The sequence below is a fragment of the Podarcis tiliguerta genome (genome assembly GCF_965153285.1).
Source record: "Podarcis tiliguerta genome assembly, chromosome: 16".
Taxonomy (NCBI): domain Eukaryota; kingdom Metazoa; phylum Chordata; class Lepidosauria; order Squamata; family Lacertidae; genus Podarcis; species Podarcis tiliguerta.
The window spans coordinates 17,700,601-17,724,848 of NC_139549.1; the positions used below are offsets into that span (position 1 = coordinate 17,700,601).

General features: G+C 47.8%; 1 protein-coding gene across 16 annotated transcripts in view; it reads right to left on the reverse strand.

Annotated features, from left to right (window-relative positions):
- Positions 1-24,248, reverse strand: part of PC (pyruvate carboxylase) — a 258,381-nt gene that overhangs the window by 185,273 nt on the left and 48,860 nt on the right. For 15 of the 16 annotated variants that reach the window (XM_083417268.1, XM_083417277.1, XM_083417267.1 and 12 more), the window contains 6 exons: positions 11,951-12,086; positions 8,985-9,169; positions 5,405-5,570; positions 4,492-4,637; positions 3,002-3,119; positions 1,675-1,826 (listed from right to left, as the gene is read on the reverse strand). In XM_083417268.1, the coding sequence (XP_083273394.1) occupies positions 1,675-1,826; positions 3,002-3,119; positions 4,492-4,637; positions 5,405-5,570; positions 8,985-9,169; positions 11,951-12,086 (903 nt within the window). Of the gene's footprint in view, positions 1-1,674; positions 1,827-3,001; positions 3,120-4,491; positions 4,638-5,404; positions 5,571-8,984; positions 9,170-11,950; positions 12,087-17,827; positions 17,915-24,248 lie in introns of those variants that run through there. The other variant, XM_083417271.1, reaches the window with a different exon arrangement.

The following is a 24,248-nucleotide window of genomic DNA, read 5'->3' on the forward strand; positions in this document are numbered from 1 at the left end:
CCACCTTTTGAGGGAGTCTGTTCTCTTCAGTTGTCTCTTTCCACCATCCCCTCTTTCTCCTCTGTGAATTACCATGGAGTTGGAGGACCAGACAGGCAATTGTGAACTAGGAAAAGAGGCAAACCTTCTCTTTTATGGATTATAGGGTGCAGCTGAAAGCCAACAGATCTGCCATCAGCGATTGGGAGAGAAGGACAGAGGCTAAAATTCCTGAATTCTCTTCCTAGTCTTCTTATCAATAGGTTCAGTGGTTGCAAAAGAGACCACACATGCCCCTTGTAGAAACAGGGTTCCTGCGGCTCTAGAGATGCAGGCAAGCATCTGTGCACCCAGATCCTGGGAGCCTTTGGGCGCTCAGGCTCAAATCCCAGCACAGCACAGCAGGGGCTGGCAGCATGACCAATACGTCACATCTCCTCTTCTCCCCACTGTTTGGTAAAATGCATCTTTCAAAACGTATCCGTGCATCAACACTGGAATGACACTTCCAAGTTCATGGCTGCAACGCTTTCACAGCAAGGCAAGGCAATGGCATGGCTTTACCTCCCACAACCCAGGGAGGCCAGAGAGCCCTCCTCCTCTCTCCTCCCCCCTCTTCCCCTCCCCACATCCCTCTGGGGGCAGCTGCCAGATTCTCAGCTGCAGGCTTAGCAATTAATCCAGATGGTGCTGGATGGCAGCAGAGTCCCCATCGTCCCTCTGCAGATGAGCTGGCCAGCAGCGCAAATGCATGGCCCAGAGGTGGCACCTGGCCAAGAAGCCACTTTAGTTTGTCTCGCAAAAGCCCAGGCTGCCAGTCGAGAGCGAGTGATAGCAGGATCCCTCTCCCCCAGGGCGCTGGTGCTTGTACACAGTGGCAGGCACCCAAACGCACAAAAGTGTATGGATCTACCTCCGAGGCCCTGCTCTGACTGGTGGCAGCTCTCTGGGGTCTCAGACAAAGGTCTTCCTCAACCCCGAGACCCTTTTTGACAAGCGATGCCAGAGATGGCTTCTGGAGACCTTTCTGTATGCCAAGCATGTCCCTTCCAGTAAGCCCTCTCCCTATTTTTTAGAACAGGGTCAAAATTGGGTGTCTTCTCTCCTCACCATATACTGTCTGGATCAGACCTTTGACAACTGGGTGCCCTCCAGATGTTTTGGACTATGACTTCCACTTGCCTCGGGCAGCACAGCCATTTTGGACTGCAACTCCTATCAGCCTCGGGCAGCCTGGCCATCTCAGACTACAACTCCCAGCAGTCCCAGGCAGTACATCCATAGGATGCTGAGGCTGATGAGAACGTAGCCATCCTAGCTGGGGCTGATGGGAGTTGTAGCCCCAAATGGCCAAGTTGCTTGTGGCTGATGGGAGCTGTAGCCAGAGATGGTCAAAATGGAGGGCACTCTTGCCTGGACGCAGAGTTCCCAACAGAAAGCCAGTGGTGGTGTAGTGGTTAGAGTGTCAGACTGGGACCTGGGAGACGAGGATTCAAATCTCCAATCAGCCATTTAGCTTGCTGGGTTATATTGGTCTAGTCTCTCATCCTTGCCAACTTCACAGGGTTGTTGTGTGGATTAAATGTGGGGGGGGGGGGGGAGAGAACTATGTACGCCACCTTCGGCTCCTTGGAGAAAAAGTTGGAATATAAATGCAATAAACAAAGGAACATGGCTGTCCTCTGGAGCTCTCACCTGCTTTGCCAGCTTGACGGCATCGTTGGTGAGTTTGGAGCGCAGCTGGGAGTCGAGGTGGGCGGCAGGGGCAATCTCCACAACCTTCTGGTGCCGCCTCTGGATGGAGCAGTCTCTCTCGTACAGGTGCACCACGTTCCCATATTTGTCACCTGCCCAAGGGAGGAGCAGAGGGGAGGTTTTACTGGAAATCATGGTGGGTGGGTGGGGGTGTGTTACTCTTGTGCTCAGGTCCTGTTTGCTGGTTTCCCACTGGGGCATCTGGTTGGCCACTGTGAGAACAGGCTGCTCGACTAGGTGGGCCATTGGCCTGAGCCAGCAGGGCTCTTCTGATGTTCTTATGAATATAGCTTGCAAGCAAATTAATTGGTTGGATTAATCAAGTAAAAAAGAAGAAGAAGCAAGCCTGTAGACAGACTAACAAGGCACCCTTGAGTAATCAAGAAGCGCACTGTTTAATATTACCAATATTTATTTCACATTAATTTCACATTAATACAAGCCTTTATTTCACATTAATACAAGCCTTCCTTTCCTTTCTTCTCTCTCTTTCTCTCTCTCTCAAAGGAAGTAGTGCCCCTTCCAAGTTTGGCACCAGCTGGCACCATCTTATAACAAAACATTCAGCTCCCGTTGGACCTATTGTTTCATTAACACCAGTCAAGTAATCACTTGATTAAAGTTCATGCGATTAAATGACTTCTTTAAATTGGGTGGCAGGCCTGGTTTTTGCATATCTTCCTCTCTGGCCTCGTTCACACATCACTTTGACCATAGCTGAGCCATACGTAAGCTGATTTATGGTTTAAATGTGAAAGCACAGTGTTCTGGTGCTTTGGAGCTAAAATTATGGCCCTGGGTTCTGATATAACGCTTAGCCAGACCATGACTTAATTACCACCAGCAGCAGCAGGAGCAAGGGAGGAGTGAAGGGCCCACAATTTTAGCCCCATAGCAGAACACACCAGAACTCTGTGTGTTGACCTTTAAACCGTAGTTTAGTTATCTGTGGTTTAAAGTGATGTGTGAACTAGGCCTCTCTCTCTCTCTCTCTCTCTCTCTCTCACACACACACACACTTATTTATTGCCTTCAAGATGCTTTTGTCCTCCTTGAACCCTGAGAATGGGAACAGTTGGAAATAAACTCAGCAAGCTGAGCAGCAGTGTACTGACTTGCCCCAAACCCTCCAGACAAATTGTCTCCCTCCCTGCCTGTGGCAACAGCACACTTCTGCCCGGGTTGAAACAAAGAAAGGAAGGGGCACATGAAATGGTCCTTAATCAGCCCTCATTGCCAGCAGTTCACGTAAGGAACACAAACATACCCAAAATCTGGACTTCAATGTGTCTTGGCTTCTCCACAAACTTCTCCACAAACAGAGCCCCATTCCCAAATGCGGACAGAGCCTCCGAAAAGGCCCGGGTGTAGTTTTCCTCCAGCTCCTGCAGGGAGAAGATGGTAATGGTGTTATCTGCAGTTAAAGTGAGTGGAATGTGGGATGCTTTTGCTCCAACTGGCTGCCCAGGGCCCCAGAACGAAAGACAGAGGGAGGGAGGATGGAAGGAAAGGTGGGGACTGTCACTGATGCCCCTTCTCAGCCTTCCCCTGCCCCTAAAAACTCCAGCAATCCTCCTTCCTCAGCATCTCTCCTCTGATGAGAGATTCTGTAAGACCCGTCTATTTCTTGCACACACCCTAGCCCAGCCTCACCTCCACACACACAAACTTTTTATTCTTGCAAGCAAGCAATATGTTCAGGGTCCTTTGCAGGCTGGTGTTTGGGTTTTTTGTGGGACCATCCTGCAATATGCCATGGACGCATTAATACTGCACTTGTGGTGGATTTGCGCTGGGCCATCCAATGTCTCCCCAACACTATTGTCTTGGCTCCTGCTGCATGAAGGACTTGAATTTGGAGCTTGTTTTCTACTATAGAAGAAAGCAAAGCAAGGAGCACCGGCCAGCACAGGGCACGACTAGGTGAGCTAAAATGTCGATCCAACAGTTGACACGCCCCCCTGGACTCCTGCTCTAAAGGAGAGGGATAGGCACAGCAGGGGGTTGGACTAGACGACGATTTGGAACCCTTCCAACTCTACAATTCTATGATTCGAAGCAGGATGCAGCTTGGGTTTGTGCCTGCAAATGGGAACTCCACACGGGGGACTGTTTGTGCTGGCGTCTCTGTGTCCCAGGCAAGAGAGGAGGCGACAGCGATGGATCAGAGCCAGACTGGGTGTTGGACGCTTCCCGGAAGGGCAGAGTCTCATCAGCAGTGACTGGCTTCAGAGACGGTGCCAGGGAGGGCGAGACAGGCAATGGCTGGAAAGGTAACAACCCGTGGGTCCCTCCCCAGAATCAGATTCCTTGCCTGTCGACTGCCTCCTCTGACAGCTCAGATGACCCTGGGATCCTGATGTGGCTCTCCCATACCTGCTGAGTCCCTCCCCAGTCTCATCATTGGGCACCTCCTCAAATTCTCCCCACCTGTCGTGTCCCAATCAGACCATCCCCTCCAGGATGTTGTCTCACTAGTCAGTGAATTACTGCCCTCCGGAGGGGCACTTTTGCACTATGGCACAGCCAACTCAGGACGCTATGTAAACCGGAATGCTTGTGGTATAGAAAGTTGCAGGATTTCAAGAGAAAGCTCCTGGAGACACACCAAACAGGAAACAAAGCAATATGTCTGACCTGAAACTTTAACGGAGCCGGACACCTAACCTACCAACCCAGCCTCACCCCCTCCCCAGTGGGAAGGGTGCAAGACCCCTGCCCCCGCAAGCCAAGGAGAAGCAAAGCAGCAGCCCTTACCTCATAGCTGCGCACAACTCTCATGCCCCGCCCTCCTCCGCCGTAGGCAGCTTTGAAAATGATGGGGAACCCGTAAGTCTTGGAGAACTCCTGAGCCTCGCTGAGCGAGGAAATGGGGGCGTCTGTTCCGGGAACCACAGGCACCCCTGGAGAGCAGAAGGGAAGAAGAGGAGACTGAAAGGCAACAGAAGATGGTGCAAGCTTGTCTTCTGCTGCTCCAGAGAATGAGGCCCTGGAAGCTTTTAAGCAGCTTTTAAGCAGAGGCTAGATGGCATTCTGTTAGGGATTCTTTAGATAAGATTCCTGCATTGAAGGGGGTTAGACTTGATGACCCATGGTGCTCCCTTCCAACTCTACAATTCTATTTTTCTCTCCCTACTGTACCCACTACCCCTGTTCCACCCCCCTCTGCCCCCCCCCCCCCCGCAGGTCACATCTTTTGGGCAATTCCAGGTTTAAAGCAGGGCCTAAAAGCCAGGGATGTGCAAGTGCAATGGTTGTGCACCAGGGCCAGTAGCCTGGGAAGCATGGGGAATATCCTATCTCTAAAAAAGAGGCAGGGACCACATTGCTTGCCTTGTGAAGTTTTGACGAAAGGCGGGATAAAAATAGAATTAAAAGCTTCTGCGCTTCGTGGTGGCATCTCTGTAACACTCCCCAAATTTGCAATGGCTCTCCATATCCGCTCGCTTTTTCAGAAGCCTCCAGTTTCACGAAAGACCTGCTGCGTTAGGAGGCAGGGAAGAGGGGCAGAGGACACAAAGAACTGGAGCGGAGGGAACAGACCTAGCACACAGACTGCTAGTGTTAGATGACTTTCGTCTGCTTTGATCCTGCCTTCTTATTGGATGAGGAACTCTGTGCAAGTTGGGAGTCAGGCACGCCCTCGCTTGTCAGTCAACGTAACCCTTACCTGCGGAGATGGCGATGGCGCGGGCCTCTACCTTGTCGCCCATCTTCTGCACCACTTCAGGAGAGGGCCCAATGAAACGCACGCCGGCCTCAATGCAGGCCTGGGCGAAGTCAGATCGCTCAGAGAGGAAGCCGTAGCCAGGGTGGACGGCATCCACTTCGTTCTCCTGCAGAAACACAGAGTTTGAAATTAAGCAGGGCTGTTGTGGGGATTATATAAGGAGGGGGGAAACTATATATGTCGCCTTGAGCTCCTTAGAGATAGAAGGTGGGATATAAATGCAGCAAATAAAATCATCCTAGCTAGTAGCCATTGACAGCCCTCTCCTCCATGTATTTGCCTAATCCTCTTTCAGAGCCATCCATGGCGGTGGCCATCACTGCCTCCTGTGGGAGGGAAATCAATAGTTTATATATGCACTGCATGCAAAAGGACTTTCATTTCCCTCTCTGGGGTTTTCTGACATTCAACTTCGACTTGCCCTTCTCCGATTCAGGGGTGGGGAATCTGTGACTGTGACTCCCATCATCCCTGACCATTAACTGTGTCCATCAGCATCTGGAATGCACTCTCGCCCTCTCAATTCCTCTCTCTGCAAATTAGGAAGAATGCCATGGACCTATCTTGCTGGTGGCTTCATAGACAGACAAAAGCTGATGCTGCGGTGATGGCTGTTTCACATTGTGATTTTTATGGAACACTGCTGAAAACTTCTAATGTCAAGTTGCCTTGTGACAGCTGATCGTAGAAAGAAAGTGCATTAAGATGAGTGTTTGAATGCTTTATATATAGCTGCCATTATTATTACAAATTATTTGATCTCTTGATTGTGCTTCATTTTCACAACTTAGCTCAGCAAATTTGACTCTGACGACCATTAATTCGGGGGCACTGCAATGCTGGTTTTCAATTACGTTTCAATTTCATAATGCTTGCCAGCACAAAACCTCTCTCTCTCTCTCTCTCTCTCTCTCTCTCTCTCTCTCAGTGCTCGCATTAAGGAGACAAAAAGAGCCTGCTGGTTCAGGCAACGCATCCATTTCAGCATCTTGTCCTCATAGGCGGGTCAACCACATGCCCACTGGGAAGTCAGCAAGCAGGACCTAAGTACGAGGAGACTCTCCCGTCTTGTAGCTTCTAGCAACTGGTATTCAGAAGCATTAATGCTTGCAGCTGTGAAGGGCAAAGCATAACCATTGTGGCTTGTAGTCACCCACAGACCTCTTCTCTATGAATTTGTCTAATCCTCTTTTAAAGCCAGGCAGTTTGGTGGCCATCACTGCCTCTTGTGGGAGGGAGTTCCCTCATTGTAGTACTTTCTTTTATCTGAATTTTCTGACATTCAGCTTCATTGGATGTCCACAAGTTATGAGATAAGAAGAAAAACTTTTCTCTATCAATTTTCTCCTTGCCATGCATAATTGTATAAGCTTCTATCAGGTCACCTCTTTCTCGCTTTTTCTCTAAACTAAAAAGTCCCAAGCATTGCAACTTTTCCTCAGTGTAACTCTATCCCCTCGATAATAATAATAATTTATTATTTATACCCTGCCCATCTGACTGGGTTTCCCCAGCCACTCTGGGTGGCTCCCAAACAGAATATTAAAAACACAATGAAACATCAAACATTAAAAACTTCCCTAAACAGGGTTGCCTTCCGATGTCTTCTAAAAGTCAGAGAGTTGTTTATTTCCTTGATATCTGATGGGAGGGCATTCCACAGGGTGGGCACCACTACTGAGAAGTCCCTCTGCCTGGTTCCCTGTAACCTCACTTCGCTCAGTGAGGGAACCTCCAGAAGGCTCTCATAGCTGGACAGCAGCATCCGGGCTGAACGATGGGGGTGGAGGCGCTCCTTCAGGTATACTGGGCTGAGGCCATTTCGAGCCTTGATCATTCTGGCTGCTCTTTCCTGAATTGTTTCCAAGTCAACAATATTCCTTTTGAGGTAAGGTGACCACAACTGCACACATTATTCCAAAAGGCTAGTAGCAATTCATAGCCTTCTCCTCCATGAATCTGACCATTCCTATTTTTAAGTCATCCAAGTTGGTAGCTATCACTGCCTACTGCAGACATGAGTTCCACAGTTTAATAACTATGCACTGTGTGAAGAAGGACTTTCTCTAATAATAATAATGATGATGATGATGATGATGATAATAAAATTTTATTTCTATCCTGCCCTTCCTGGCCAAAGCCAGGCTCAGAGCGGCTAACAACAAGTAAAAATAGCACAGTGTACATAAAAATTATTAATTAATATTAATATTAATTAAAATATATTCTAAAATCAATTCAGAATCAAACTAATGGCAACCATTGGGCTAGAGTTCTATGAGGAATACAGAAAGGGGGTGGGCCAGACTGTGCCTTGGCCAAAGGCCTGGCGGAACAACTCCGTCGTGCAGGCCCTAAGGAAAGATGTCAAGTCCCGCAGGGCCCTAGTCTCTTGTGACAGAGCGTTCCACCAGATCGGGACCATGGCCGAAAAAGCCCTGGCTCTGGTCGAGGCCAGCCTAACCTCCCTGTGGCCCAGGATCTCCAAGATGTTTTTATTTGAAGATCATAAGGTCTTCCGTGGGACATACCAGGAGCGGTGGTCCTGTAGGTACGAGGGTCCCAGGCCGTAAAGGGCTTTAAAGGTTAAAACCAGCACCTTAAACCTGATCCTGTACTCCATCGGGAGCCAGTGCAGCTGGTATAGCACCGGGTGAATGTGATCCCATGACGAGGACCCTATAGAGTGTCTCGCCGCAGCATTCTGGGTCAGTCTCAAGGGCAGCCCCACGTTGGGTGAGTTACAATAATCAAGCCTGGAGGTGACCGTCGCGTAGATCACAGTGGCTAGGTCAGGGCAAGAGAGGTAAGGAGCCAACTGCTTATCTGTACTGAACCTTTCAGCGCTCAGCTTCTCCCACATGGGCACAATGGAAGACTTAACCTACACCGAGGCGGAGGGGCCCACCACTCACAACCACCCCAAACTCTCCCGCTGCCTATCAAATAAAGTGCCTACAGGTCCTGCAAGTGTTTCAGCATCAACGAGGCTGCGCTGCAGCTGCACTGCTAATGGCAAACCCTGTGGATTCCAGGCCTCCTCCAACATTCGCTCCTTGTTAGTGGAGCATTTCCTTTGCCAGCTTTAACTGTGCACATGAAAAGCGAGAGGACAAAGGCAGGTTGTCACTTTGGCAGCTAAATCCAGAACTTCTCTTCCAACTGGGGAAACCTCAAAGGGAGTTAATAAAGCACTTGTGAATGAGAGCCAAGGAAGGTGGCTCTTCCTAAGAATTTACGCAACCTCCCCCCCACCCTTCCTTGGCACTGTCAATCATGGGGACTGGGGAGGGGAAACTTCTGGGTCATGTTTTCTTGTTAGCTAGAGCAGAGTATAGGTCCATGTGCCAAAGAGATGAAGGTCTGGGGAAGAGGCAGCAGCTGAGAACTGGGGGGGGGGGGTGCTTGTTTAAGCAGGTGAGAACACACAGAGACCACCACCTTCCTTTATAGGTTCAGCCCTCCTGGCCTCCCCATAGCTCATTCCACTCACGGCAGTGAGAGCCAGTGTCCTTCTTACCTTGGCAACTTGAATGATGTCCGGAATGTGCAGGTAGGCCTGGACAGGGGGGAGCCCCCGGCCAATGAGGTAAGCTTCATCCGCTTTCTGTCGGTGCATCTGCCCTGTGTCCTGCTCCGAATACACAGCCACCGTCCGGATGCCTAGCTCAGTGCATGCTCGGAACACCCGGATCGCAATCTCCCCTGGAAAACACAAACGTTGAGTGCCCATGAAAATAGGGAGAGGGGGGGCTGCAATGTGGAAGCAGCTACACCATTTGATCAACTCAGCACATACCTCAATTGATCGATCAATCAGGTGATTTTATTAAGTTAATTTTAGCAGCCAGGACAACTGCAGGTATCAAGCATCAGCCTATATTAATTATTATTATTATTATTATTTATTTATTTATTTATTTATTTATGCAGCAGCAAAAAAGGCTAATGCTATTCTATCAACGGAAGTCTAGTGTCCAGGATCTAGAGAATTAATAGTGTTGCTCTGCTCTGCCTTGGTCAGACCCCACCGTTTAAGAGGGATATTGACAAGCTGGAACGTGTGCAGAGGAGGGTGAGCAAGATGATCAAGGGTCTGGAAATCAAGCCTTATCAGAAACAGTTAAGGGTGTTGGTTATCCTTGACCTGGAGTACAGGTGATAGGATAGTCGCCTCCAAACACCAAAAGGGCTGCCACGTAGAAGATGGAGCAAGCTTTTTTTCTGTAGCCCCAGAGGGAAGAGAGATTCAGACTAGACCTTTGAAAGAAATTTCTGATGGTAAGAGCTGTTTTGACAGTGGAATGGACTCCCTCGGAAAATGGTAGACTTTCATTCATTGGAGGGTTTTATAAAGGGGTTAGATGCGGAAAAATGGGATGGTTATAGAAGATATGTTCAAAAATACAATAATAGTTTTGACTCCGTGCTAGCATTCGAGTGACAAAGGAAGTAAAAGGAGGTGGATAACAATTAAGGATTTATTATATTTTCTGAATGTATTGGAAAATTTATATAGAAAGGTTTATTGTTTTGTGTACATTCAATTGTAAGATAAAACATATGCGAAGGGACTTGACAGGAAGTCAAAATTGAAGAAAAGATTCTGTAAGATAAAAGGGGGGGGGGATATTTATTTTCATTATTATCATTGTTATTTCATAGAATCATAGAATCATAGAGTTGGAAGAGACCATCGAGTCCAACCCCCTGCCAAGCAGGAAACACCATCAGAGCACTCCTGACATATGGTTGTCAAGCCTCTGCTTAAAGACCTCCAAAGAAGGAGACTCCACCACACTCCTTGGCAGCAAATTCCACTGTCGAACGGCTCTTACTGTCAGGAAGTTCTTCCTAATGTTTAGGTGGAATCTTCTTTCTTGTAGTTTGGATCCATTGCTCTGTGTCCGCTTCTCTGCTTTTTGTGTGTGTTCTCCGCTTTTTGTGTGTGTGTTTTGTATGGAAAGTTTGGGAGGAAATAAGATGGTAAATAACAAATAACATACAAAATATTGACGTATGTAATTTTTATTTCTCAATTATATTTTGTGGTAGTATGGTTGTAATGTTTTTTTGTAACATAAAATCATTTAATAAAAATTATTTTAAAAAAATATATATAAAGGGGTTAGATGACCATCTGTCAGGGATTCTCTAGTTTCAAGTACCAGGGGGCTGGACTAGATGACCCCTTGTGTCCCTTGTCTACAATTCTATTATTGTCTGTCCCTTGTCTACAATTCTATTATTGCTGTTGTTGCTATTAATTAAAGCATTTATATCCCACCTTTCTCTGAAGTAGGGATTCGAGGCAGCTTACAACATTTAAAACAACATAATAAAACACAAAATAATAAAAACAAACTTAAAAACAATAATTAAGATAAGCCAAAACACCTTTAGGGCCAGTAATTAAAATATAGTTTGCCCTGATGACAACCTAGTAATTAGCATTGCCTGCACCTTAATTTTTGAATGTCCTGAAGGAGATGTACCCTTTTTCTCTCACACACAATGAAATGCCTCTTCCAGGATTTTTTTATGTATTATTTATTATCTCTATAATTCATATACTGCCCTGACGTCAGGGTTTAATCAGTGTTCAAGGCTGGCATCGGTTTGCAGGGTTTGGTGCATAACCCTGGGAACATGCAAGAACCAGCATTCCTGTCATGGCCCTAGGGATGTGGCTGGGGATTTGGAGGGTGGGAGGGCCAGCCTCAGTCATATCAAGCCAACCAGAAGCACATCTGTAAGAGGAACCATTGTGCTGAGAGCCAGTGTGGTGTAGTGGTTAAGAGCGGTAGACTCGTAATCTGGTGAACCGGGTTCGATTCCCCGCTCCTCCACATGCAGCTACTGGGTGACCTTGGGCCAGTCACACTTCTCTGAAGTCTCTCAGCCTCACTCACCTCACAGAGTGTTTGTTGTGGGGGAGGAAGGGAAAGGAGAATGTTAGCCGCTTTGAGACTCCTTCAGGTAGTGATAAAGCGGGATATCAAATCCAAACTCTTCTTCTTCTTCTCTGTAACCTGAGGATGCTGTACTGACCTAATAGAACCACAACCTCTTCACGGTCAGTGAGTGCTAAAGCAGGTTGCCCCCCACTTTAAACGGAAGAGGCTCCTCCCACAGAAGGAGCAGCTAGCAACGAGCTAGTGCTGCAGCTCAGTCTGAAGATGACTGCTACTGAAACAGCACTGGAGCTCCACTCCTATGGAGTCTCCAGCCTTGGCTGTGCACATAGGTGGCCATGGTGCCACTGGGTCTGGCCTCTGTGTTGCTGATGTCTCTGATCTGGAATGACAAAGGGGCCAAGGAACTAGACAGCGACTTCTAGGCAAATGTTATGGCTCCTTTGGGGGAAGAGGTGCCTTCTGGACATCAAAAGGGGGAGGGTAGCACAGATCCTGATGGGGAATGAGAATGGCTTAGCACAGAAGTCATGGTCCCCAACAGCTTCCGCCCGCCAAAGCCCCAACTCACCTCTGTTGGCCACCATCACCTTCTTAATGGGCTTGTATTCCACGCGCTGGGTGCTGTGGAAAGCAGCAGGGCATAGCGAGAGTCGCTTGAGGGCCAAGAAGGCCACCCCTCCCTTGGCAAAACGCAGCTGCAACATCTGCGGACAAAAAGGGATGGATCAGCAGGCGTAGCTTTAAGGCATTCTCACAACCGCTGATGTGCACAGGACAGGACACTGACCCTTCAAATAGGACCACGAAGCACAAATTTGACACAGACCCACACAGAGCTTGTGGCATCAATGGCAGCAGCCCCTGGACTCAAAGAGGGACCTGGCTGAGCAGCCCCCCCCCCCCCAGCAACTGCCCAGTCTTCACCCATCAAGCCCCCCCCCCCCCGCAACTAGCCGTAGTCAAAACTGCCTTATTCCTTCCAGGAAAGTTAAACAATGCAATAGTTCTCCAGGTGGCAGTTAAAGGCAGAAAGAAGCTGGGTAATGCACTCCAGTACACTTGAGCGCTGTTCACTGCACTCTAAATCACTTCCAAACATGCAGAGATCTCAGGTTGATGGGATAAAGAGTTAAAATGGTACTCGGAGGGGCCTTCACGGCAACGTGGAGTCAAGATGGGCTTTAAGTGGCGCAAGCATCCAGTGATCTTTTCCTTAACCTCAACGAGGGAAATGGATAGTTGACACTTTTTTACCGTCTTGAACATACAAAGCCACTTCTCCCATAGATAGCTTTCTCACAGTTATTTGGATGCCTTTAAAAGGGGGCTAGACATATTCATGGAGGGCAAAGCTACTTGTGTTATGATGTCAATGTACCTCTGAAGGGCTGTCACATGGGAGATGGATGTGTTTTCTGTGGCTCCAGAGGGAAGCACCCGAACCAATGGATTCAAATGACAAGAGAGGAGATGCCGACTGAACATTAGAAAGAACTTTCTGAGAGTAAGAGCTTTTGGACAGTGGAATAGACCCCCTCAGAAGGTGGCATGTTCTCCTTCATTGGAGGTTTTTGGCAGCAGTTCCATGGTCACCTCTCATAGATTCTTTAGCGAAGCACTAAGAAAGATACTAATGCAATAAAATTTATAACTCAGTTTATAGAGCATGAGACTCTTAATCTCAGGGTTGCGGGTTCGAGCCATATGTTGGGCAAAAGATTTCTGCATTGCAGGGGGTTGGACTAGATGACCCTTGTGATCCCTTCTAAATCTACGATTCCAATTCAAAATAGTAAAAATTGTGCATTGTTTCAAAATCCCAATTAAAACTATTCAGTTTAATTAATTCAATAAAACTGAACTCGAGCCAGTGACACCAGGTACTGCATGAAAAATACTTTAAAGCATTCTTACTAATGAAAACGTAAGGGTGAAGAAAATTTATAGGATTAAGTATTTCTATATAAGTGCTCAACAAACATGCACAAACGTCCATCTATCACAAATGTAATGCAGCTAATTGATCAGAAAATCAATAGCTATTACCAATAATTGTGACAGCTCAGAATTGTAAATACAAACAAACATGACCAAAGGGAAGAGCTTTGAAAGCAATGGGAGAAGCAGAATTTCAAATACAAAGGAAGGAAGGTGTTTCGCTCTAGCTCTCGCCTGGTCAATCATAAATAAGCGATTAACATGCTCAGAGGGCCCCCCCACCTCCAGTGCCCACCTGCCACCCTCTTGCCTCTTATCCCACAGCCCACTTTGGGTACCACTGTTTCAGACCACCGCTCCCATCAGCCCCAGGCTTGATGGGAGTCACGGTCCAAAGTATTCAGAGTGCAAGACCTTGGAGAAGGCTTCTTTCGATACCTGGAGTCAGCTCTCGCTGCAACCCCCTCCCCCCCAAAAAAACCCCAAGCTCAGCAGGCGGGCTCCCTTGTGACTCAGTTTTAGGATGATGATCCTCCTCCCTCCCTTTTCTCTTTTTTCTAAGAAGGCTAATAACTTTTTTAACGGTTCCCTCACTCCCCAAGACAGCCTGGGGGACTTTTTGTCTGTTGCCACGCAGTGTGCTATAGCAGCTAAACGGGGATATAGTAAAGACATCAGCAGTTTAACAGTAGATTTATTTTTATACCTCCGAAAATCAATAGCAGCTCCAGCACTCAAGACCCAAAATTAGCATGCAGGTGATGGCGGCCGTCCCTCCTGTCCCCAAAGTCCTTGGAAGGAAAACAGCCACTCAGGCTAGGTGGAGAAAAAGAACTGGGCGTGGGGGTTTTTTGCCTCTACGAGAGCAATGGTTTTATTGAGTCTATATTTATTTGACTTACAGTCGATCCACTTTAACCCAAAGGGTCATGGCATGTCATAGCAATCCATAACTCCGGTGCATGTTGTTCATTTCCTCAAGATACAGATCCTCCGGAAACTTGCCAGAGGTAATCCTAAAACAATGGGAAAGCAGGCAAGGGCTGGGAAAATGACCAGTGTCTGAAACTCCCATTGTTCTAGGTGCATTTTGCGACAGGGAATTTCATTAGCGCAAGCAGTTTCTGAGCTCTGGGCGCAGTACTGCACCTGAGATTTCAGATTAAAACTGCAGAGTGGAAGGAAAGGAGGAGCTTTTTCTGCCTCCCCATTTCCAGCTACTCTCTGAAGACTGGAGAAGAGACCCTCTTAATAATACTTAGTGGGGGTGGGCAGGGGAAGGACTAGAGCATGTGAAAAATGAACATAATATTTTAGCTGCAGTTCATTCATTTTCAGCTTTGTATTCTTGTTATTTAAAAAAGAGTGCCTAGATATTCCGTTGTTGCACCCATAACCTACACTTAAGCTCCTAGCTTTCATATCTCAGTTTCTAACACTGAAAATCATGTGTAGGTTTGGGGATGGGTGTGGGGCAGGATCACATCTAGGAAGAGAAGAACCTGGCTGCTGGATCAGGCCACACACCCATTTAGTCCAGCATCCTGTTCTCTCAGTGGTCAAACATGTATCTATAAGAAGCCTGCAAGCAGGACCAGAGTGTGAAAACACTCTCCCTTCTCGTGGCTTCCAGAAACTGGTACAGTGGTACCTCGGGTTACATTCAGAAACATTTGCTGCCTCTTGACAGTGGAGATAGGGCACATGCACCATGGCTAGTAGTCATCAATACGCTTTTCCTCTGCCACGGACTGGTTGGGCACAGAGGAATGGTGGAAGGAACCCGCTGGGAAACCACCAAAGGAAGAAGGCTCAGAGCACGGGGAATGGTGGTGGGACAACAATGAGTGGGAAGAGGCAGAAGAGGGAAAAGACTGGGAAGAGGAGGTGTCGAAAGCTGAAAAACTAACAGGGCTTAGTGAGCTGGGAGAGTCAATGGCAGAGAGAATCAGAGGCAGAAGCTGAAGAAGGAGAAGGGGAAGAGGGAGGCAGAGATGAGTCAGGCTGGTGAAGAGTCACAGGTGTCTCCTCCTTCCCCTGTGTGTCCCAGAACCAGAAGAGGCATTAAAAGGGTGGAGGAGAGGTTGGCTGCATGCAGACGCAGTCTCTGATGGCTGGGGGAAAGCCCTGGGGAGGAGGGGACTGTTTTTTATGGAGTAAGACCACAGAGAATGAGCTGTTCTGCTCATTAGGCCTGACACTCAACCAAGAGTTCACTCCAACTTTCAGCTGTGAATTACTGACTGGCACGCTCCTGTGACAACCTTGATGAATTTTTAAAGCCATCCTAGTTGGTGGACATTCTGTGTTCTGTGAGAGCGAGCGCCACAGTTTAATTCTGCACTGCCCTACCTGGAGATGCCCGGGATCAAACTTGTGACGTTCTGCATGCAAAGCACGTGCTCTACCACTGAGCCATGGCACTTTAAGGGGTTTCGGCACATCTCATATGACTGAAGGGAGCGTTGAGGTTGGAAAAGAGCCTGTTGTGGAGGAGCAACCAAATCTCCCCCAAATCTGCCTGGAGCAATGGACCCCTCAGACACCCCCCCCCCCACTATGCCAGTGATTCAAATCCCCACTTAGCCATGACGTTCACTGTGACCTTGGGCCAGTCACAACCTCTCAGCCTCACCTACCTCACAGGGTTGTTGTAAGGATAGCAAAGAGGAAGAGAACCGTGTGAAAACCAGGCAATAACCTGGAGATCCTCTAGGTGGGATATAAATGCAATCAATCAATTAATCAACTAGTTCAATACCGTCAACAGTGACTGCCAACAGCTCTCCAGGGTTTCAGGCAGGGGGTTTCTCTCCTGCCCAACCTGGAGACACCAGGGATTGAATCTGTGACCTTCAGCATGCAAGCAGATGCTCTGCCACTGAGCTAGTGGTCTGAACCAGCAGCCAGGCTTTTCCAACACCAGGCAAACCTCAGATGCCAGAGGGGTGGCTGGATAAGATCCCACTTAGTCAGAAGGCCGGACTTGAGCTCCACTCCCCATGACTAGCAGGAGCAGAGTTGTGCAGAGAGGCTCAATTTGCATAATTTATGCATACTAAAACATTAAGGTTCCGCCGGCACATAATTTTTACAGCCCCCGCAGACACATAGCCCCCAACTACACACGGAGTGGGCGGAACAGGACGAACTCAGGGAGGGAAGGCAGCCAGCGTGCAAATCTAACTGAGCTCCACGGGCACGCTTGTTTGCGGTGATTCATTGGAACCGCAGTTTTCGGGATTTCCAAACTACCTGGAAGCCAAGGCGTTTAAACAAAAGCAAATTCAAGCCTCTCTGCCCCCTCCTTCCCGACACCACACCGCAAGCCGTGTGTCTAATGTGCCATTTGGAGACCGAGGGACCCGTCTCCTCGCAGTCAAAGCGATGGCGGCACGTCCTGCTCGGCTCTTAACACATCCGTCTGCCATCCCCTAAACCCTCTCCTCTTATGCACGCGCAATTGAGCAGAACACAGCTTCCATTTAGAAACCCTCTTTCCTGGCTGTTGTCCTGCCCCTTGGTGACAGTGGCGGCTGTGGAGGGGACTTGTCTGTACATGCCAATGAGCTGATTAGAAGCACAACAGGGGAGTAGAGGGCGAGGGAGGCAGGCCCCTGGGCCAGCCCTGCTGCATATAACCCCACTGCTGGCTGGATGACTGTTTGCAGTACAGCCCACCACCCTCCAAATTAACCATCCAGGTCTGTTCTGATCTCTGCCAGTCACTTTCTGGCAAATTAGTGCTAGGGCGCTTGCAGGTCCCAGCTGCCACGATGAGGAAAGCCACACCACCGCAAGGCTGTATAAAGGCTACCTGCCTGAGCGTGTCGCTTTAAGGGTCTGTGGCGGAGCTGAGCAGGTGCTCTGGCTTACATAGGTTGGGCTGCAGTTCCCGGACAGATGCTTCCAAATGACCAGCATTAGCAAACTGGCCATTCTGCTAAATCTGCTCCAAGCAAGGCTCTCCTGCTCACAAGGAGGATTGGGGAGGGCGAGGGGAAGCAAAAAATGTAGCATGCGCTCTGGTCTGCAGGATGGGGAGAAAGAGAAAGGTACAGCAGCCCAGGGTAATGGTATTCTGCAGGCAAATAAAGAAAGGATTGGAGGCAGGATTATTTCACAAAGAAAAAGAATCCAGACCTTTGTTTGTGCAGGAAACCAACTTAACTGCAGCAGAAAGTGGCTGCCGAGTGATGCCAACGATTTTACAACTTATAAAGTCGCTCTCTATGCTCTTGGCAGCTAGGAAGATAAGGACAAAGAATTTAGATAAGTTAGCAGTTAATTGTAAAGAGGACTTGGAGATCTAATTCACACAATCCATATGTGACTCCCCTCTATTTTATCTGTCCTTGTAAGAAAGGTTTCTGTTAGATTCGGTTGTGGTTTTGTTGTATATTTAGTTATAGATGATGTCACGGCCACTGCTGAGCACAATGGAAGTTTGATTTGAAAAATAACACTACACAAGAATTTTAAAATGCGTATGTTTGAGCCGAGGGACCTTCTCCCAAATGCCTCCCTCAGGCAATATTCTGGGTCAAAGGTAGCCAAAAGCAGTCACTTAAGAGGAGAGAGAGAAAGCAGCACTGCTTCACTTGCCCTCAGTGACATCAGTGTGCAGTCAGCAGACAGGCTGCGCTTTACTGTGACATCATCTCACGGGCAAAATGATTCCTGGTTGGCAGCGAACTTCATAGAATCATAGAGTTGGAAGGATCATTTCATCCAACCCCTTGCAATGCAGAAATCTTTTGCCCAAAGTGGGAACCCAAGACCCTGAGAGTGAGTGTCTCATGGTCTACCAACTGAGCTATCCCAGCAATAAAGTTGGCTGTGATAGCAAAAACCCTGGTGCTCTACCTCCACATTTGGAGGTGGTATGTTGTTGAGCATCAGTTACAAGAAACCGCAGGAGAGGGAGACTTGCTGTGGCACTAAGGCCCAGCACATGGACATCTTGTTGGCCACTGTGAGAACAGGATGCTGGACTAGAAGCACCACTGACCTAACCCAGCAGGCTCCTCTTAGGAGAACAGATCTCCTGGGTGAGCACCACTGAAACGGGAGCTTGCCAAAGGCAGGCCCTATTTATTTTGGGATGACTATCCTAATGGATCATGGCTGGGGAGAAGTTTCTCTTGAGCTGCGCCCACTCAGCGGCCAAGAGATCTTGGGGCCAGGCATGCTGCCATCAATGCTCCCAGTTTTCTTGAGCCATATTCTAAATAGCAACACTATCTGACCCAACCTTTAGAAGATAGATGATTGTTTTGTTTTGGCTGGACACTGAGAGAAAAGGATGCTGGGATAGATGGGCCCCTGGCCTGATCCAGCAGCCAGACTCCTCTTACATTCTTATGTTGTGATAGGGTGTTCCCCAACTTGGTGCCCTCCCAGTGTTGTTGCATCACAACTCCCACTGTCCCTATCCACCGATCTTACTGGCTAGGACTGGTAATCAGAGTCCAGCAACATTTGGAGAGTCCCAGGATGGGGGACACTGATGTACATCATTGTCATCGCAACAACATCCTGTTCACAGCATGATTTAGTAATAGCAGTCACTATTCCCAGGGTGTAAAACAACCCTGCTTTTAAAAAAGAATTGGTGATAGTAAAACAGCAGGAGACAGGGGTCCAAAAAATATATATATCACCATTTGCAGCCTTAATGCGTGTGTTTGTGGGACAAAATACTAGATTCTCCCCCTCAAAGCCACTGCTTTTACTCCCCAAATTGTTGTCTATTTGATGCATAAGCACCCATCATTTCTGAAAATGCCCCCTTTCCTCTCCCTCTATTTTTCTTGCATGTCTATAATTGTTAGGTTATAAGCCTCCATACTGTCCACCTGTAATTTTTTTATTTTAGTTATAGTGGAACACTGGCCCTAAAAATGAAATGGAGAGGAAGTACCGGTGCTTCTTCATGCAGCGCACAGTTAAACTATGGGACTCAATTCCAACAGGAGGCAGCAATGGCCACCAACTTGGACTGTTTTAAAAGGGGATGGGGCAAATTGAGGAAGAGGGTTGTCGATGGCTGGTAGCCATTTTGGCTATGCTGTTGCACTTCAGTTGGAGGCAGCAATGATGCTGGATACCAGCTCCTGGAAACTACAGGAGGGGAGAAGGCTCTCCCACAGGCATCTGGTTGGCCCTGGGAGAATAAGAAACTGGACTATATGAGTCCCCTTTGACCTGATTCATCAGGCTCATCTTATGTTCTTGGGGTGGGGATCAATAACGTCAGCTGATCCAGCTTAGGGTGGTCATGCACAGGAGGAGGAGGAAGAAGAAAGGAGGGCCTTCTCCCTTCCACAAAGGGAAATTTTTAACAGGCTTTGTTCCTGAAGGTCTCTGAAAGAGCAAATAAATCTTGCACAAGCCAAGTACACAACCTTCCAAATTCTGCAGCAGATTTCAAAACTTACCCTTTCCTCCATTTGGCCCCAAACCAGAAAAACGGCATCACTTAAACCCTTCTGAACCTTTCTCATTTACAAGAAAGGACTAAGTGATAAGCTGCAGAAAGAGGGCTCTCCCCACCTCCTGGAGAAGCACAACCCTGTTTGGTTTGTCCCATATAACTGGGTTCAAGGAAGGAGGACAAAAGGGTTGCTTAATGCCAAAGACACCTTGGAGCAAACTCGGGAGTTGGGTCAGCTTCTCCACAGGGCCAGACCTGCCCTGAGACAGAGTGAAGCTGTGGCCTCAGGTGGCAGATACTGAGAGTCGGGGTGTGGGTAGAGAAGTGTATGCCTGTTCCGAACCTCCCTAAGCTAGGCCACATGTACACCATGACATTTAAAGCACCATGACACCACTTTGTGCAGTCACGGCTACCCCCAAGAATTCTGGGAACTGTTTGTTAAGGGTGCTGAGCGTTGTACAAAGACCTCTATTTACACACACACACACACACACACACGGCTACAATTATAAAATCATAGAATTGTAGAGTTGGAAGGAGCTCCAAGGATAATTTAGTCCAACACCCTGCAATGCAGAAATCTCTACTAAAGCATCCGTGATGTTGCATGTATTTGTATTACTCCTTTCACCTGTGGCATTATCAGCAGCAGCAGCTTCCCATGAGCACAAATATGTGGCAAGAATGTCAGGGATGGCTGTGAAAAGGAGGCCTTAATCTGTAGCGTCTCCTTGAACTTATTCTGTGAGAAGCATGAAGAAGCTGTTCAAAGACTGCCTGTTTTCAACAGCACAAAAAAGCCGCTCTATAGAGGTCCTGTGTTTATCAGGCAACATTCATTCCGCCAGATCACCTCCGTTTTCCCAAAGTGATTTTCATTCCTCTTCACAGGGGACTCCAGGAACTGTGGCAGCAGGAGGGGAATAGGGGTCTCCTAGCAACTCTCAGCACCCTTAACAGGATTCAGTTCCAGAATCCTTTGGGGGAAGTCCTGACTCTTCAAAGTGGTATGACAACTCTTCAAATATGTGGTGTAAATGTGGTCACTGTCTCCTGCCCTCTGGTGTATTGGAGGAAGCTGAAGTGACATCCACCTGCCAGCCTGGTCATCTTCCATCCCTGTAATGGGGAAAGTCGCCATCTTGTCCTTGGCCTCAAGCGGCATAATTTCTTGGACCATCCCTGCACAGATGACTTGTCTCACAGAACAAAAGGCTGACAAAGAGAAGTGACGTTTTCTTCAATGAGCTACCAAGACGTTATCTACTGGAAGCAAGCTTTGCCATCACAAATAGCCCTTATCCTTCCTGCCCGCCCACCTACCACACAACCAAAATATGTTTAACAACGTCAGTAAAAATACAAAAAAAGAAGAAACTCCACAGAGGATTCAACGTGCTAGAAATAGATGTTCTGAGACATGTTTTGCCTTGCAATTATTATTCTAGCATAATAATTATCATCCAGCTGGGAATCAGGCAAGTGGGATGACACCTCAATAGAAAGGCAACTGGAAATGGCTACAAGCCAACATGGCTGAGGCTTGAGGAACTAACATAAGGCCCAGCAGGACCCAAGCAGAAGAGCTCTCTCCCCAACTGAGGGTTTCAGATTCAAAAAGATTACTGCCTCTAACCATAGAAGCAGAGCAGAGCCATTGTGCCTAGTAGCCATTGATGGCCTTCTCTGACATGAATTTGTCTAATCCTATTTTAAAACCACCCAAGTTGGTGGCCACCACTGCCTCCTGTGGGAGTGAGTGAAGGACTTTCTTTTACCTGCCCTGAATCTTCCAACATGCAGTTTCATTGCACATCCCTAAGTTTCAGCGTTATGACAGAGGGAGAACTTCTCTCTATCCGCTTCCTCTGGGCCAGGCATTATTTTGCAAACTTCCATCACATCACCTCTTACTCTCCTTTTCTCTAAACTGAAAAGTCCCAAATGCTACAACTTTTCCGCATAGGAGAGTCGCTCCACCTGCGGTTGCCTTTTTCTGAACCTTTTCTGAATACATGGACTACAAATCTAAATAACAAATGCAATTTCGTCCCCCACAGTCTGTAGCAGGGTAGCCCTCTCTACTGCCTTGTCCTGCAAAACATGCAGGCACAGGGACAGTCAACAAGTGAATAGCACACACGTTTCAGGTTTATGTACTGTACAAAGTGGCGCACTTTGATCTTACAGCCTCAGCTTGTGGGCAGCCAATAACATGAGGATCACAATATTGGCTTAAGAGCCAACAGCATCACTTGGGAGATGACAAACTACGTCAGCTGCCAAAACAGGAGTTTGGGAGATATATCAAGGTACTTTGCTTTGCCCCACATGACCTCATGCAATACACTGTTGCCAGCCTGGTGCTCTCCAGTTGTTTTGGACTACAATTCCCATCAGCCCTGGGCCAGCACAGCCATTTTGGACTCCAGCTCCCATCAGCCCCAGGCAACAGGGCTGCCCATATTGGCGTATCAGGAGAGGAGTATGGATGCACAGGAAAAAATTAACAAGAAAAATGATACATTACAGCTACAAGCAAAATAATTTATGCATGAAAGATGAGCGGCATTTTTTTAGAGCAAACAGAGAAGATTCAAAACACAACTCTTCCAAGGTTTTCTGTTGTTTTGGTTTTTTTGCAAAAAGGTAGGTGGAACGGGAGCCAAGGGATAGTGCAGGGTCAGTTGGCGTAACACTGTGAAAAGTCCCTCCAGCTGGAATCTCATTAGGTGATCCCCGACAAGGCCCCCTCCCTTCTCAGCCTCAACTCCTCCATCTGCAATATGGGAATAAAGTTGCTGACCTCCTCTGCAGGGTCATCATAACAATTGCTAAGAAAAAGCAGCTGAAAAGTGTAAGAAGATCGTTGCTGGATCAGGCTAAAGGCCCATATTAGCCAAGCATCCTGTTCCTAAAGTGGCCAAGCAGATGCCTCAACTGAGAAGCCTGCAAGCAGGACCGGAGTCCAAGAGTATTCTCCCCACCTGTGATTCCCAGCAACTGATATTCAGAGGTACACTGACTCCCAACAGTAGAGGCAGAACGTAGCGACTGTGGCTTGCAGCCCTGGATAGCCTTCTGCACCATGCATTTGTCCAATCTTATTTAAAGCCTCCCACAGTCAAAGGCAGCAATGCATCTGAATACCATCTGATGGAAACCACAGAAGGGGAGATTTGCTCTTGCGCTCAGGTCCTGCTTGTGAGTTTCCCATTGGGGCATCTGGTTGTCCCCTGCGAGAACAGGATGCTGGATTAGATGGGCCATTGGCCTGATCCAGCAGGCTCTTCTTACCTTCTTATGCTCCAGGCAGGATGCAAAAACAGCAGCGACAAAAACAGCACATCCCTTATACAAGATAAGTGGGATCCCTTCCTCCTTTGATACAGAGGGTATTTTTTAGAGACGCGTGCCCTCCTACCCACACAGATCCTCCCAGATGCTTCTAACACCTTTCTGATTGAGTCAGAAACAGAAAGAGAGAGAGCACGACTTAAAACTTCAAACAAAACAATTATCCAGGTTATGTGTAAAGTCACTCAGCAGCTGCAGCAGCAGCAACCCCCACCCCCGCAAATCTCTCTTCAAGAAGACAATATTGCTCCAAGCTTTCTACTGTCCCACTTCGGCACGTTCTAAGCTGGAAAAACTGAAGCACTGGTCCTTTTATGGATCAGAAGAGGGACTTGGGAGGATAATACCACTGTGGGCTCATTTTTCTCATGGCCAGTGTACCCAGCCTTCCTTGACACAGCCCCCATCTGCACTTTATATTTAAAGAAGTATCGTGCCACTTTCAACACAGTTCTCCCAAAGAATTCTGGGTACTGTAATTTGTTAAGTGTGCTGAGAGTTGTTAGGAGGCCCCAATTCCCACTACAGACCTACAGTTTAACTATCTATCCCTCTTCACAGGGAACTCTGGGAACTGTAGCTCTGAGAGGTAAATAGTGACCTTCTAGCAACTCTCAGCAAACTACAATCCTACAATGCCATGGCTGTTTAAAGTTGTATGATACTGCTTTAAATGTGTAGTGCAGATGAGGCCTCCATCTCCCATCAGCCCCCAGCCAGAATGGCCAATGGTCAGAGATAATGGAATTTGGAGTTCAACAACATCTGAAGGGCATCACAATATGCAATCTCCAAGCACTATAATGTTGAGCAAGGAAGATAGCTGTCTGACCCATTATGTCTGCTAAACAGAACCTACATTGCCAGGGGCACTATGCCTCAGGGACCTGGGGAGAAACAAGAAGGAATGGTCATTGCATCCTTGCTGTGGCTCGTGAGCTTCTCAAAAATATCTACTTGCTCTTGTTGGAAATCCTGGACTCATACAAAGGTCTGAGCGAATGCATGGGAAATTGCTCTAAAACTGTCTAAATCGGGAATAATCAGCGGGAGCTGCAACAAAAGGTTGCTGCGTGGGGTGCCCCTGTGCAGGATTCCTGCCAGCCAATCGCACTCTCGTCCAGGCATTCCA